Source organism: Spinacia oleracea, chromosome 4 (genome assembly GCF_020520425.1).
Source record: "Spinacia oleracea cultivar Varoflay chromosome 4, BTI_SOV_V1, whole genome shotgun sequence".
In the NCBI taxonomy this organism is placed as follows: domain Eukaryota; kingdom Viridiplantae; phylum Streptophyta; class Magnoliopsida; order Caryophyllales; family Amaranthaceae; genus Spinacia; species Spinacia oleracea.
In genome coordinates, this window is record NC_079490.1 from 174,012,525 (window position 1) to 174,028,597 (window position 16,073).

Below are 16,073 nucleotides of genomic sequence, written 5' to 3' on the forward strand. Positions count from 1 at the left end.
TACTTGAGAAAATCTTTATTACTTTAGTATATAGTAAATGATTGAGTAGTACGGATGGGAGTATCTATTTTATACGAGTAATGTAATAAAATCATGTTATGCATGCATATTGCATAATGCATACCCATCCATTTGTTTGGTAATTGGTACCATACTTAATTGAGCTGTCATGCACTGATGCTATATTTATTAATTGTTCTGGTGCCACAATCAAACAGTGTTGTTTTTCTAATATTTTGGTTTACTTTTCAATATAAAAACTCCAATAATCTGCTGCATTATTCATTATAAATATGATTGATTTGCTATTTATAGTTACAAGTAATATAAGGAAGTGCGTATTAGATAATGGAGATGAAAGTTGAAATAATATCGAGGGAAACATTGAAGCCAAAAATCCCAACTCCCCATCTAAAACTCCACAAATTATCTCTCCTAGACCAACTTTCTCCATTGGTCTATGGACTTGAATTTGTATGCTACGCCTCACCCAACCCCAACATACAAATTGATCATGACAGTAGTAGTACTACGTTACTACTACTGTTGCTAGGCTTAAAGAGTCTCTCTCCAAAGCTCTAACTTTGTTCTACCCTCTTGCTGGTAGGCTTACTGTTAATGAATCAGCCATTGATTGCAATGATGAGGGTATACCTTTCGCAGTAGCTAAATGTCACTCCCCTCTTTCCGTTTTCCTTCATCATCCTAATTGTAGTGGTATGGTTGGGTGTTTCCTCCCTAGCATTATCACACATGGAAGCACCTTCAGCTCCAGGTTAGTGAGTAGTTCTAGAGGTGAGCGGATCGGGTATCTGGTAAAAAACTAAGGAACCGGTACCGATCATAATCGAGTCCTAGTTTTTGGAACCGGTCAAACCAGATACAATTTTTTTTGGAACCAGAACTGGAACCGACCATTTAGCCTTTATTTTTCATGCTTACTTTAATTAATAATTTTATACTTTTGTTTTTGTTTTAATAAAACTATCAACTTAACAATTCTTAACCCAAAACAATAATTAATTATCATATTTTTTGAACTACTTGTGTCCGTTTGCTACCAAGTACCTGGTCCCACTGGATACCCGTCTCAAAACGATATCAACAGGTACCCACTGGATGCTGGTTCCTAAAATCTAGATCCGGAATCAGAACCGGATCCAAACCCGCCGGATCTTTTGCGGTTCCAGATCTGAGACCAGGTACCCAATATTTATGTTCACCCCTAGGCCCTAGCTAAGAGGCTATGACTTAAAACGACCTTTTGTTTCCTATTAAAAAATTCTAAAAATAGACGCGACCCATCTTGGTTTATGTTGTTATTGTAAATAGGAAAATTTGATGTTTTATACGGAGTAAAATATTGGCAAACTCATGAAAATTTATTGTTGTGAACTTTATGCAGGTCACTGGAAGTTACGGAGCTGGTTTTGTTCGCCATACAACTAACAAGTAAGTATATTCGATTGTGGTGGGATGATAATAGCGACCAAGGGGCTTAACAAGTTCCTTGATGCAACCTCATGTGGTATATTCTTAAAAACTTGGTCTAACTTGGCAAGAGGGGTAAACGAGGAGGAAATCAATAAGCCTGACTTTGTTGTGGGCCCATACCGCTGTGTGCTTTGGCTGCGAACAAAGTAGATGGTACGTGCGTTGCAAAGGTATTTGAGTTCAGTCCTAACTCTGTGTCCATTCTACGGATGAAAGCAAGGAGTGATCGTGTGCCCAACCCCACCCGCGTTGAAGTTGTCACTGGATTCATTTGGAAGCATGCCATGGCCGCTGCCGCCACAAACCCGCATGTTTTTGGTTAGTAAAATATTAGTCTTACTCTTACTGGATTAGATCTCGTGCACGTACACGTACACGTACACGTACGGATTTTTATTAACTTTTTTATAAAATATTTAACTCAATGTCCCATAAACTACTGTATAATTATTACATTGATTATTACAATTAATATTACCTTTGCTGAATGTGGTAATTAAAAACAGGTCCCTCGGTACTGGTGACCCATGCTGTAAAGTGTAAACATGCGGCCTCGCATGAGTCCACAACTATCACCAACAGCTTTCGGAAACTTGATTTTCCAAGCTATATATAGGTCGGTATGAGGGTAACAACTGCAAGAACGACGAGGAAGCAACTGTGATTTCAGCACCCGAAATATCAGAACTCGTTGAAGAAGTATGGAGAGCATTATCAAAGGTTAAGGATGCCGACTTCTTAAACAAGTTACAAGGAGAAGAAGGGGCTGAAATAATACGACAATATAAACATGAGTTAGATGGCATAAAGGAAGATCCAAACATAAACAATTACAGGTTTAGTAGTTGGAATAGGCCGGGTTGGTATGGATCCTGATTTTGGTTTAGGACTGCCGGTTTGGAGTGGATTTAGTGGAGGCAGGATGAGTTCCTCATTCAGGAATCTCATTCTCTTGATGGTGAGCCCTAAGCATGGGAATGTTCAAGCTACATTGATATTGGATGAAAATCAGATGAATTGTTTGCAATCTGATCCTCACTTTCTTGCATTTGCATCCCTTGTAGATTGTAGTTGTTGCTGATGGATCGTCCAATTCATGGTAAACTTTTTGAGGGATGCTCAATCGCAATCCAATGTATTAACTACGTTACAATTTGTTTTTTTCCTATGATTGTATACAATACACGCATTCTACTACATGTACACCTAGCCATCTTGTACACCATGCTTTTCTATTATGGAGTAGTAACGTACGTACCTTGGAGAACTAATTCTTCCATTGCCAATTAGTTTTGGGACATACATACTCTTAAACTTAAATAGTTTTGGGACATAATTCATATTTACCACTTCAATTTTATGCTACATTTTATATTCACCAAAAATCTTCACGGATTTCATCCAACTTTTCGTCACAGTGGACCCTACTTAATTGACTTTTCTAATTCAAAGCCTTATGAAAGATGAGGGAATTTAAAGAAGTGGGTTAAGTGGAGTCCATATAGTTAGAAAATTGGATGAAATTCTCTTAAAAAGTAGTGAATACAAAATATTTCATAAAATTAAGGTGGTAAATACAAAACCTGAAATTTAAAAGGTGATGAATATAAAAAAATACTTATATATTTTTACTTTTTTTTTTGCTTTCTTACCGATTTTGTTATGAAAATGTCATATTATTTGCACTATTCACAAATCATAGTTATTGTTTTTCAACTTACCGTAAATTTGTAAATAACAAGGGGAACATATATCGAACATCTACATATGGTTCCCAAGGTAGAACTGTCAAAAGCTGATCCGACCCGAGAAACCGACCTGAACCGACCTACATTTTTAAGGACTCGGACCCGACCCAGGACCCAAAATATTGTTAAAATAGAAAACTCGTAACCCGACCGTATCCAACCCGTTAAAATCGACGATCGATTTCGACCCGTTAATGCATGACCCGGACTGGAACCTGGCACCTGACCGAAATATAACCGATAAAATAACTGAGTCAACTGACCGGACCGAAAAATGACCCGAACCCGATTCAACACTCGACCCGATGTCAACCCCAAACCGATTATAATCCGATGAAACTTGTTATTGACCCAACTCATGGCAACCCGTTACATAATTTTACGCGACTTGTTGACAACCCGATTTGTCATTGACCTAACTCTTAAATCAAGTTAATATTATTTTTTATAATTACCTAATCTAGAACAAGTGAAAAACTTTAAACCAAATTAACCAAATTTATAAAAGTTAATTATAAGGTTTAAACTTGACTAGACCTGCTAGTTATCAGACTCGGTCTTAACTCGTGTCCGATAGTGAACCTGACCTGAATTTTAACCGATCCGATAATTATCCGATCCGGACTTGATTCGATCCCGAAATTAGCTGCTACAAGTCTGGCCAAACCCCACTCGTTAAGAGTTAAGACCTGAACCTGAAATTGTACCCGGCTAGAAAAGACCCGACTCGAACCTGACCCGAACCCGACCTATACCGAAATTAAAAAATAACCCGACATGACCCGACAAATAATCAACTTGACCGAACTCGACCTGCACCCGGGTGACAAAATGACCCGATATGATCCGACCAAACCATGATCCGAGGCTCGAGATGATAAAATCCGGACCCGACTAGAGCAACCGTTTTGATAGCTTTACCCTAAGGGTTAATTTTGCTCATTTAATCATTAGAAAAGTTTTTTTTGAAGGGAGTAATGTTTATGGTTAGGAATGTCCTATTTTTAGAAAAATCTTAAGGTTAAGTGTATCATTAGGAATTGGGGAATGGCAAAAACACTTTGTACTCCGTAATTGTTGCTTTCTGTATTATTCCCAATATACCACTTGTAGAAAGTTAAGAGTAGATTACCATACCGCCGGATTATTGCGCCCACTCTCTCTCTTCTCGGCAATCGACTAAGAGCGACGAAAAGTGCGGCAGCCACAAATCAATGGCGCCACACAGTGATCAACCAGCGCAGGAAGCTGACGCCGCCATGGATTCTGAAACTCAGAGAAAACCTATTTCAACCATTGTTATCTTCATCGGTGAAATTTTCTCTCTCCTCTTCTCTTCAATTTTACATCTTAAGGTTTGATTTTTATGCGATTGTTGTTTTGATGATTGATTATGGTGGAATTCAGCTATGCACACCGAAGCTCTACCGCTGGTTAATAGGTTTAAGCTCCAAGAGGAACACGATTCTTTGTTAGTATTTCGCCTCTTTCTATCTTTCTCAATTGCTTTTGATTTGTTTGATTGTTCGCGTTTGTTAGCTGTTTTCCCGGTATATTAATTCGATTTTGTTTTGAGTTTTTCTTTTTGATCGTTAGTGTTATAGATAGAATTGATGTTTCTTGTCTCAGTTGTTTGTTTTGTATTTACAATTTTGATAAACTTTCAATGATTTTGGCGTTGTTTTTGCCTCCAAAGGGCTGATAACACAGACAACAGAATATTGAAGTTAGTTGTAACGTTTCCAATTTCTATTGAATAGAAGTAGGCTCTGTTGAACCGACTTTCTTAACATTTCAACTGTTCAGTTGCTGATAGATCACTTCAACTACATAATTTTCAGTTTTACAATTTTCTGTTCATTCGGCATGTGGAAAATTTCGAAATGGCTTTATACATATTTGAGTTATTGCTGGAAAAAATAAGGTTAAGAACTGTTTAACTGAACGCAATTTAACAAATTGATATATTACGATCGAAGTATTTTCCTTCACCACCAACAATAATTGGTATTAGTTTAGAGCTTTGAATGAGTGAAAGCAACAGCAAAAGAAAAGAGTATAAGCTTAGTCCAAATTGTTTGGACACCTCCCAACCATTTTGACTTCTTCTATTCATTGTCATACTAATATTTTGGCTGAAGATGTTTAGTATGTTGACTGTTATTGTTAGAGAAAATGCATGATTCCATGTGCTCAAATGTTTACCGAACATTTTGTTGTATTGCTTTTTTGAATGATGATCACATCCCAAACTCCCAAAGCATAAGAACCAACTTTGATATGTCATATGTGCAAGTGTGCAACTGTCCCAAAATAATAAGATAGACATTCTCTTTGGATTTGATTGATGGGGGGAGGTGGACAATTGATGGCCATGTGTATGTGTCATTCCTTTTTTGTGTAAATTCAACTTGGTCTGTCTCTTATTTTCCTTTGTTGAGATAGGGAATGGTTTGCTTTATCTTGTCATTGTTATACTATTGATTTATTGATGATCAATTGGTTTTGGGTATGACTTTAGAGTTTGTACTTGGTGCTTCTTATTACTTGTGTTCGGGTTTTGGTCATGTTACTAATAAAGCAAAAAAAAAATGTGTAGGTTTCCAAAAGGAGTTCCTTGGGTGCGTTATCATGGTATATACAAGGATTTGCATATTAATATTGTGCAACCTGGGAAGGATCCTGTATTAGGTGCGCTGTCTTTCTTGATTGAGGTTTATCCCCAAGTTTCATCCTTTTTAATCAGTGCATTATATTTTGTTATCTATATGACTTGTGATATAACTCGTGTAAAAAGTTGCTTGGGGGAAGTGGAGAACTGAAGAGTTCTGATATTTCTCTCCAGGTGTCCTATATAGCTGATGTGTCATTTGATTTAGTACTTAAGGTAGACTAATATAGCTGTTAATTAGGTCATGTCGTTAGAGAGAAATGACAAAAAAATTGGAATAGAGCTTCGGGTCAAGAGGATATGTGCTATATAGTGGTGTACTTTGTATCCCTTTGGAGCTACTCATAGTTGCTTTTAAGGATGTAACACCTGGCTAACTCACTGATTTACTATTTCATGCATTTGTCCAATTCCATCACACATTTTCCTATATTCCTATATAAAATTTTCTTCCCTCTCCTCTCCCCCAAGTATTATCCAAACCAGGGAAGATTGCTCCCCCACTTACTCTTCCCTCCATATTACTTTTTTCAAATATACCGTTACTATTGGTAATATTCATACCAGGCTTCAGGCCAAATTCACCTGGCAACATGGATATGGTTGTGATACTTCCCACCTAGCATTATGTATTTATGTTTTTTTTTATTAGCGTGTATATATGTTCAATTTCTATGATAGTATTTTTGTATTCCTTTTCTATAGTTTGATTGCTCTGAATGTTGTTATGGCTGAGTAGGGAATGCTGATTTTTTTCTATTCATGAACTCTTGCATTCTAGGTGTTGATAGTGTTGGTACAGTGTGTGCATCCCTTGTTACCTATGCAACTATTCAGGGGTTGAAGCCAGATCTTATCATAAACGCAGGAACTGCTGGGGGTTTTAAGGTACATTCTGACTTTCATGTGGATCGTTCCTTGCTTTTGTCTCCTAAGTTTGATTTTTGTGTCTTCTGGGCGGGGCAGTCTCCGGCAATTTGGAGGCCCTGTGCTAAATATAGATATTGGGCCCTACAAATTTTTACGGGCAATTATTTAATGTAAAACACAGAGTCAAAATAATAATATGGTTTAACGTTTTATGTGTGTTGGTTTGAGAAAATTGATGAAAAGGTTTGATGGACATGAAAAAAGCAAATAAAAAGGGGGCAGGCGAAGAATCGAACTCTGGTCTTGGCTACCACATTTATGAGTCCTTACCAACTGGGACAAAGATTACATAATGCTTAACAAAACAGCTGTTAAATATATATGGTTCTTAGGGGTTTAACCAACAAAATTTCTTTTTGGGCCCCAAAATTTTGTGGTCCGGTTGGACCGCCCTTTAGCCGGTCCTGCCTGTGGGTTGTAGCGCCTTGCCTCTTCTTCTCATAAGTTTGTTTGCAATTTCCCCTGCTTCCTATTCATCCTGTGATTCCTGTCCCTTCTCTCTTAGTCTTGCCTCTCCAAATATCTTCTCTCTTGAGACAGCAAAGTTTGTTTGATGAACTTTTTTCCTTTCTTTGATATGGAGGCCTTTGTGTGGGCTTATTATTTTCCTTTGCATGGACGTTTAATTTTTCTTGCTGACCTGATTGGTTGATCCCCTAATGGAGATTTCCTTACACGGGGACGAAGAGAGTAGGATGTTTATTTGCTTGAAATTTCACTGCTTCATTTTCAGATTCTAACATCGTCCTCTTTGTTGTCAAACTTATTCTTTCCTTCATATTTTGAGTGAGGGTTTCATGCTTAGCAATTACTTTTGTTTAAGCAATTACTGTTTTCCCTCAAACAATGAATTCAAAATTTTCTGTTTACTGGTAAAAAATTATTGATTATTTTCACTTTGTGAAGAGCAGCAGAGTAGAGACATAATTTCTTGAAGATCCAATCCCTTTTTTTTATTCTTTCAGGCAAAAGGAGCAGCCATTGGGGATGTCTTCCTTGCATCAGAGGTTGCATTTCATGACAGAAGAATACCTATACCTGTAAGTTTCTAATTTCATGCACTTGACCAGTGGACCTATTTCCATTAACTTCTGCAAAGAGCGTCATGGATGGCAATATGCGCTCTGTGCTAAATCTGGTGGTGGTTATCGCATGTCTGTGTCTATTGTCAACCGTCTTTGTTCGTCTTTCTCTTAAGTATTGATGTTTGATGGTATTTGGGCCTGTTCTGTGAGATTTTGGTGGCCTTGAGTTACTTCTTAATCATGTTGTATTGCTGCAAAACTTGGGGAATTCTCCTATTAAAGAAATTAAGATAAATATCTGGAAGCTTTTTCATGTGAGAATAAGAAGATAAATTGTATTTAGAGTTACGCTTCATCTTAATTTGTTGTGTTATATTTGTTCTAAACCCACCTCTAAAGAGTACTGAGCAATAACAAAGGGACTGGACTTCATGCATATGTTTTTGCTCCAGATATGTAAAACCTTTTGTCAAAAGTCTCTGTTACACTGACTAGAATAGTAGTTGTGGTCACCAATACAGGTCAAAATGTCAGACCCTGCCATTTTATGTAACTTATGCTGGCTTTTGGTCTATAATGAAGTGTTTCACACCCATGTTGAAGTATCCTCTGGCATTGGTACATAGAGTCAAATGAAGCGTCCATGTAATATAGTCATCAAGTAGAGCATTTACTTAATTCTGATTTAAGTATGTTGAGAGAAATTCCTTTCTGAAGCAAGAATATAGTTTCTGGAAGCATTTGTTTGCTGCCTTGTCAACACAAACCTGTCTGATGGACTAATTGACGAGGATGGGGTTTTCTCTGCCAAGCTTCTTGATGAACTAATTGACGAGTGAGAATTTGTCTGTTACACACCGTACCCAAACACGCCTTTTCAAACATTGTGTTCAAGTATTAAAGCTCACAGAGATTTAAGTCGTAGGTTTCAAAAGCTTAATTTTCTAAAGGGTTCAATTTTGGTGGCTGTGTTTCACATTACTGCATGATTTTTAACCAAAATTATGTCTACATTTGCAGCTTTTTGATTTATACGGGGTTGGTCTGCGACAAGCCTTCTCAGCATCTAACGTCTTGAAGGACTTAAATTTGAAGGTAATATTGGCGCAACAAGTTCTAGAGGATTTCACTAATCACGAAGACAATAATGGATCTAAGATTTATTTCATTTTGATGGCAATTGCCAAATAATTCCTTTTAAGAACCCATTCTTACTAGCTAAAATTTTATAGTTCTGCAGAAAGATGTCTAATTAACTTGCCATTTTATGGGGGTCTAAGCTGTTAGATATCCTCGTATATTTTAGTGCTCACTTCTGTTGTTTTAACTCTTGCAAAGGGCTGCTTTTTGGGGAACCAGGGGGTCAGATGTGCAGAGTATCGGAGTGGATGCGTCCTATAAGGCACCAAATCCCCCTTTTCTGTTTCTAACTCTCTATTTCATTCCAGTTGTTGTTATGACCTGTAGCATTTACTTTTGGGTGAGAATTGTCCGAGTATTTGGATGTCACCTGCTTGGACAATGCGTTGTGCAAAGTGAATAGTACAGATGTGCTTTGAATTCATCCAAGAACTCAAGGATGTAGGTACCAGTGTGCATGAGATTATGCTCTTAATGACTTTCAGAAAGTTTCCCGAGAGTGTTTCTTCTGATATGTATGTTTTAATTTGCCAGATTGATCTGATCAGATTTGTCTATATTGAATTGTTGGGGCAAAGATAAAGTCTATATGAGATAGGAAAGGGACAAAAAGTTACCCCGGTGTCGCACACTCAAAGTTTACAAGGTTGCTTTAGTACCCTGCTGTTGGCTGTCCACTAAATTGAAAATCTTTTCCCTTAGTAGCTGTCCCGAGATAATGTTGATAATGCCCTGGAATCCTGGATACGTATTAAACAGGATATGTGAGTGGTTGTCTAGTTGATAGGTTGGCCAAGCAATACATATACGAAGTATGATCTTTTATATTTCAAAGCTTTACTCCTAATTTTTTCTGGGATGTCTGACATGCATTCAGAAGTTTGTACTACTGAAGTCACAAGCTACTTAATGTGCAAGGGAAGCACTCCCCTTTTGTTTGTATTTAACTGTAGTTGCATTTGCGTTGTGTTCTTTTATCATTTTGAATTAGAACACTTGTGCCATTTTGAGTATTCAGCAAAACTTCTTATTGGGAATGTTGTTCCTGCTATTTCAGATTGGAAAATTGTCAACTGGGGATTCATTGGACATGTCTCCGCATGATGAAGCTTCAATCACTGCAAATGATGCTACGCTAAAGGATATGGAGGTAGTCTGTCAAAAGTTATGATTTGTTGGTTTGTTATTGTAAATGGCAAGAACCTTCATTTTACACACCACTGATTACTTGACAACACTTACTAGTTGGATAACACATTTCACAGACTTCTGTTATCCACATCAGTATCTTTTCTGCTATCATAATTGCAAGTTGCACTTGCTGTTCTGGTTGATATCTTTAAAATGATCCAGTAATATTATTTAGTAGCTTTGTAACTGACTACCGCAAATAAGACAAAAAAAAGATCCATTAATTAAACTAGTGTGCATGAGATCTATTAATGACAACCGGAGCCTTTGGAAGGTTTAGGATCGATGATTGGTCTTCTTTTTGGATTGTGATATCTATTTAGGCCTTGTCTTCTTCACCTTAAATAAATAATATTCAGTATAATTAAGTTCAGTAAAAAATAATTGAAGTTCATTATAAATAAGTTAAGTTCAGCAAAAGTAACTTCAAATCAGTAAAATCCAGTAACTTCAATGAACAAAATATAACAAGTAAAAATAAGTTGAGCAAAATTAAGGTGAAGGGAACAGGGGCGTACTAGGATTTCCTATTAGTGTTGTTGTGACTGAGTTCTTGATTTTGGTTTCAGGGTGCTGCTGTTGCATATGTGGCTGAGCTCCTAAAAGTACCAGCTATATTCCTCAAGGCAGTGACGGATATAGTTGATGGTGATAAGCCCACCGCAGAGGAGTTCGTGCAAAATTTGACTACTGTCACCGCTGCTCTTGATGATAGTGTTGCTAAAGTTATCGATTTCATCAGCGGAAAGTGCCTTTCAGAACTCTGAGGTTTTCCTCTTGACACCATTCTTTGCAATTCGTTAACAGAAACACAAAGTTAGCTTCATGTGTTTGTATAAGCCCTCGTGGTAATTGTCCTATTGAGACGGCAAAACTCAGGTGCATTAAATTCTATTTTTTGGTGTTGGGTTTGTGTGGTTGACGAGCCGGGCGGGGTTGCCGTTATTTGAAGGTGTATTATTTATAGATTTACTTTTCACCACAGATAGATAAAAATCAATTATCCTCTTCTATATGATACTGCAATTCAGACTGTAGAATTCTTAGTACATTATCTGAGTGATTGTTTCTCATCACAGTTCAAACTTGTCATGGAACGGTACTTAAATTGTCACAATATATCGCCTTTCGGTTGTATTTGTCACTGGTAATAGCAGTGAGTTGTGCTCTACTGAATCAGTGGTGTGTCTAGCATTGCTCACATGCCGGAATGAGTGAAAACTGTATGTGACCACGGGCCAAAACACGTGTCCGGCTGAGAGTTTGAGACACATTGTAACTAAATCCCAGCCGCAGGGATGGGCTTCCTGCTGGTGTGTGCCAAATCCATACCCCCGACGAAATATACATTCTCTTAAGCTCTAATCCATACCTTATACTGAATCCAATATGTTTACATTCCTACGACTTCTTAGTTCAATATGTTCACAGATGTACAATCCTTCATTAGAATCCATACCGTCTATTAGAATAACTCCAATGGTTGCATTAAGGGACTTGCTTGCAATTTAGACCTTATACTGAATCCAATATGTTTACATTCCTACGACTTCTTAGTTCAATATGTTCACATATGTACAATCCTTCATTAGAATCCATACCGTCTATTAGAATAACTCCAATGGTTGCATTAAGGGACTTGCTTGCAATTTCTAAAACCTTTAAGCAAGTACCGTTGGAGCAATTTTTTTTAATTTAGCTAGACAAAGCAAATTAAATTAGCTCTACCAAGCTAATTAGTGTGGAAAAAAAAACTTATTTTTTCCTAATTATTAGGAATGTAATTATGTAAATGTAAGAATAGAATTAAAAAAAATAGAAAAGAAGTTAAGAAAAACCAAGCTACCCATTGGAGCATGTTTTAGCTAGAAAGTGTTGTTGCTTGAAAAATTGATGTGGCATACCAAGCTGTAATGGTATTAGCTAATCATTAAAGATGCCCTTAGGGACATTTTGATTTGAAATAAAATTTTCCTATTTTAATATCATATATACTTCCTCCGTTACTTTGACTCCTAATATTTCAAATTGTGTGTAAATAAAAATTATAAATTGATATTTAGAAAATATATATCAATACAAATCTAAATGACATAACTACAATTATCTTACGTATGAATCACAAAAAATTGTCAAAGCCGTATTGTGATTAGTGTAAAAAAACAAAAAAATTGTGTGATATTTCCGGAACGGAAGAAGTATTAAAAATTAACTTTTATAGGTTGTTATAGTATGTCTTGAATCGGTCGAGGCCTCTCACTACAACACCCCATCATGGGTATCTATGTTTTTAGAGTAGGGGTATTTGTTTTGGGCCTATGTTTTGGGTTTACCGTATCTGTCTAGAAAGTACTATATAAACTCTTTAAGTCATAACCTAATTGTATTCTGTAAATCTGTAATTTGTATTCCTCGAGATCAATATAGCTTTCATCTCCTCTACATGTAAATGTAGTTAATACGTTGTCAGTAAACCATGTAAAATTTCTACATTCTTAATTATCTTTATTGCTTCCGTTATAACATAGGCAGTACAAAGCATATACGGAGGAACTAAGAATATAATATAAAAATTAAACAACAACAACAACAAAACCTTAGTCCCAAAATGATTTGGAGTCGGCTAACATGAATCGTCGTAGGAGATCGTCATTAAACATGAATTTAATGTAAACATTAATCATGAATTTTAATTCGACAAACTAGTGTTACGAGTGCAAATTTCTAGTCTTTTTTTAACATAATCGATTAATTTCTAGTATGAAGTTGCTGAACTTCCCCTCTACACACAGAAGGAAAAGAATAAAGGAAAACAAGTTGGCCAACTTCAACTATACAAAGATTACAGAACCAAATGAGTTCACCAAAATCACACCTTGAAAATAAACAAACAAAAAAGATTAGCAAGAACACAAAATTTACGCTTGTTAACTACTTTCTTGTATGATAATAAACAAATTTACAAGAATACAGACCTAAAAATCTTTCTACATCTCCCTCACAATAATTGCTTTACAAGAATATTATTTACTTAAATTTTATATTCTGAAGCTTACTATATGCAAGTTATAGATATATACATACCCAAATCTCTTTCAAAGATCAATACCAATTCAAGAGCTTATTTATCTTAAGGCGAAAAATACACAAGTTTTTCGAGAATTTGTTGTTAATTGAGAGATATGGGGATTCAAGAGATCAAAGTTGATGCAATGTCAAAGAAGGCTACCCCTGGAAAAGCAACTATTCTAGCCCTTGGTAAAGGTTTCCCTCATCAACTTGTAATGCAGGAATTTTTGGTTGATGGATACTTTAGGAACACCAACTGCGATGACCCTGAACTCAAGGAGAAGCTTAATCGCCTCTGTAATTTTCTCTCTCGATCTCTAATTTTTCTCGATATATTATATACTTAAAAGATGGATGTGCGCTGGGCTATGCCGGGCTTCGGGCTCAGGCCCATGTGCCTGAATGGGTACGAGCTATGCCAAACCCGTTTGTAAACGGGACGGGCCATGTCGTGTTGAAATTTTCAAAAATGGGGTCCGGACACATAGGCCCTTGAATTGGGTCAGGCCGCCATGTGCTTATCCAACACATACGGCCTAAGCCCAGTCTACGACTTCATGTCCGTGTCTGGCCAAGCTATTTTGCTGGGGTGTATCAGGTCTCGATCCTGCACGACCCACAACCATCTTTACATATACTACTGTACATTGGTAAAATGATTCACGCGTAGATACCTTGTCCAAAATTGATGCCATTTTTCTTAGTGATTCACCTTAGTTATACAGTCAATAAAATAATATATGTAGCTAGTTATGGTTGAATTATATTTCTAGTCCCCTCTTGAGCTAACAAGGTTAAAATTGAATATTTGATACATTGTAGGCAAGACAACAACAGTGAAAACAAGGTATGTGGTAATGTCAGATGAGATCCTTGATAAGTACCCGGAGCTAGCAATTGAAGGCAAGCCCACAGTAACACAAAGGCTTGACATTTGCAATGAAGCTGTGACCCAAATGGCACTGGAAGCCTCCCAAGCCTGTATTTCAAACTGGGGTAGGCCCATTTCAGACATTACCCACTTGGTATATGTGTCATCTAGTGAGGCCCGTTTACCCGGTGGAGACATCTACCTTGCTAAAGGGCTTGGGCTGAAACCCGAGACAAATCGGGTTATGCTCTATTTTGCAGGTTGCTCCGGCGGTGTTGCCGGCCTTCGAGTTGCCAAGGATATAGCTGAAAACAACCCAGGTACAAATCTTTTGGTCTTATAGATATGAGACATTCCTTTCATGATTTGTCATGCAATATTCGCCTAAATATTAGATACATGGACTTGAGATTTAACAAAATGCACTTTTTGTTATTTCTGAAAATGGACTTGAGATTTAACAAAATGCACGAAATATCCTCTATCTTTTCATGCATTTTCCTTTTGTTAAACCTCAGCGTCATTTCATGAAATAAACATAGAGTAAACTACTCCGTATATGTCTAATGTTTCGATAGAGAAAAGTTGTAAATATTTTGTTGTTGTCCTATCTTATATGTTAGCAATAAGCATTGTTTTGAATCTAGAATGGTTTAAAACTAAAACATGAATCCTAATTTCCATTTATAGGTAGCAGGGTGTTACTTGCAACATCAGAAACAACCATAATAGGGTTTAAGCCACCAAGTGCAACTAGACCATATGATCTAGTTGGTGTAGCACTATTCGGAGACGGTGCAGGGGCAATGCTAATCGGGTCAGACCCGGATACTAGCATCGAACGACCCTTATTCGAGCTTCACACTGCCATCCAACATTTCTTACCTGATACTGAGAAGATTATTGATGGAAGGCTAACAGAAGAAGGCATAAGTTTCAAGCTAGACAGAGCATTACCACAAATAATTGAAGACAATATTGAAGGCTTTTGTGGTAAGTTGATGGACACAATAGGAATGTCTGACAAAGATTACAACAAAATATTCTGGGCAGTGCACCCTGGTGGACCGGCGATCCTAAACAGGCTCGAGAAAAGGCTCGATTTATCACCGGAAAAGTTGATTGCTAGCCGAAGAGCTTTGGCCGACTATGGTAATGCTAGCAGCAATACAATTGTGTATGTGATGGAGTATATGATGGAAGAAAGCAAAAAGTTGAACAAAGAAGTTATGAATGGTATTGGTGATGAATGGGGCTTGATATTGGCTTTTGGTCCTGGTGTTACATTTGAGGGTATTGTTGCTAAGAACCTCATTATGTGAACTAAATTATGTTATACTTTACTTAATAATGTGCATCAGATGCTGCTTAATTACTGCTACAAATGCTACATAAAAGTCTGAAACTGCTCAAGTTTCTGTACTGGTTTCATTCAGTCAATTGCATCACAGTTTCAAGTTGATTCTATTTGTGTCAATAATTGTTTTTATGTCATCGTACCCTTATAAATCTGAGTCAGAACCTCGAAAATAATAAGATTTTGTTACCCGTAATCTAGTACTAGTGCCAGTGGCAGACGGAGTAGTAATATTTAAAGCAGCGACGGATCCAGGAAAAACTAAAATAACATATACTAGGACATTTGGTCAATTAATTTCACTAAGAAAAATATAGAAACATTCTCAAATTTGAGCGGAAGTAATGACTCTATACAAGTAATACAACTCACGAGAAAGTCTTAGACTATAATAAGTAGTGGCCACAAAGATAAATAATAAGGTTAAAATGGTAACTTCATCTCATTTAATGAGATTGCCCTATTAAGAAAAACATTTACCTTTGACTTGTAAATATCAAACTATAGCCCTGTTCTTCTGAACTGAACTGAACTGAACTTAATTGATCTGAACTGAACTGAATGAAACTGAATGAAT

At 36.9% G+C, this 16,073-nt stretch overlaps 2 protein-coding genes and 1 long non-coding RNA gene across 3 annotated transcripts; all 3 read left to right on the forward strand.

Annotated features, from left to right (window-relative positions):
• Positions 1–322: 322 nt before the first annotated feature.
• LOC110786504 (uncharacterized) lies at positions 323–2,691 on the forward strand. Its single transcript, XR_002532886.2, has 3 exons — positions 323–1,202; positions 1,406–1,812; positions 2,001–2,691. It is a non-coding gene; the product is annotated as an uncharacterized lncRNA (long non-coding RNA).
• A 1,609-nt stretch (positions 2,692–4,300) lies between these two features.
• Positions 4,301–11,277, forward strand: LOC110786505 (5'-methylthioadenosine nucleosidase). The gene is made up of 8 exons (XM_021991055.2): positions 4,301–4,553; positions 4,650–4,713; positions 5,842–5,933; positions 6,695–6,801; positions 7,809–7,883; positions 8,889–8,963; positions 10,066–10,158; positions 10,769–11,277. The coding sequence occupies exons 1-8, from the start codon at positions 4,457–4,459 to the stop codon at positions 10,964–10,966; spliced, it is 801 nt and encodes a 266-aa protein (XP_021846747.1). The 5' UTR covers positions 4,301–4,456; the 3' UTR covers positions 10,967–11,277.
• A 1,930-nt stretch (positions 11,278–13,207) lies between these two features.
• On the forward strand, positions 13,208–15,601 carry LOC110786483 (type III polyketide synthase B). The gene is made up of 3 exons (XM_021991039.2): positions 13,208–13,565; positions 14,091–14,459; positions 14,830–15,601. The coding sequence occupies exons 1-3, from the start codon at positions 13,382–13,384 to the stop codon at positions 15,459–15,461; spliced, it is 1,185 nt and encodes a 394-aa protein (XP_021846731.1). The 5' UTR covers positions 13,208–13,381; the 3' UTR covers positions 15,462–15,601.
• The last annotated feature ends 472 nt before the right edge of the window (positions 15,602–16,073 follow it).

What these genes read in the sequence shown, in the direction of transcription:
- LOC110786483 (XM_021991039.2), top strand. Translation starts at nt 13,382, where the DNA reads ATGGGGATTCAAGAGATCAAAGTTGATGCAATGTCAAAGAAGGCTACC. An exon ending in GGAGAAGCTTAATCGCCTCT is followed by an intron (nt 13,566 to 14,090) that starts GTAATTTTCTCT and finishes GATACATTGTAG; the next exon opens with GCAAGACAACAACAGTGAAA. An exon ending in TATAGCTGAAAACAACCCAG is followed by an intron (nt 14,460 to 14,829) that starts GTACAAATCTTT and finishes TTCCATTTATAG; the next exon opens with GTAGCAGGGTGTTACTTGCA.
- LOC110786505 (XM_021991055.2), top strand. Translation starts at nt 4,457, where the DNA reads ATGGCGCCACACAGTGATCAACCAGCGCAGGAAGCTGACGCCGCCATG. An exon ending in AACCATTGTTATCTTCATCG is followed by an intron (nt 4,554 to 4,649) that starts GTGAAATTTTCT and finishes GGTGGAATTCAG; the next exon opens with CTATGCACACCGAAGCTCTA. An exon ending in GAACTGCTGGGGGTTTTAAG is followed by an intron (nt 6,802 to 7,808) that starts GTACATTCTGAC and finishes TTATTCTTTCAG; the next exon opens with GCAAAAGGAGCAGCCATTGG.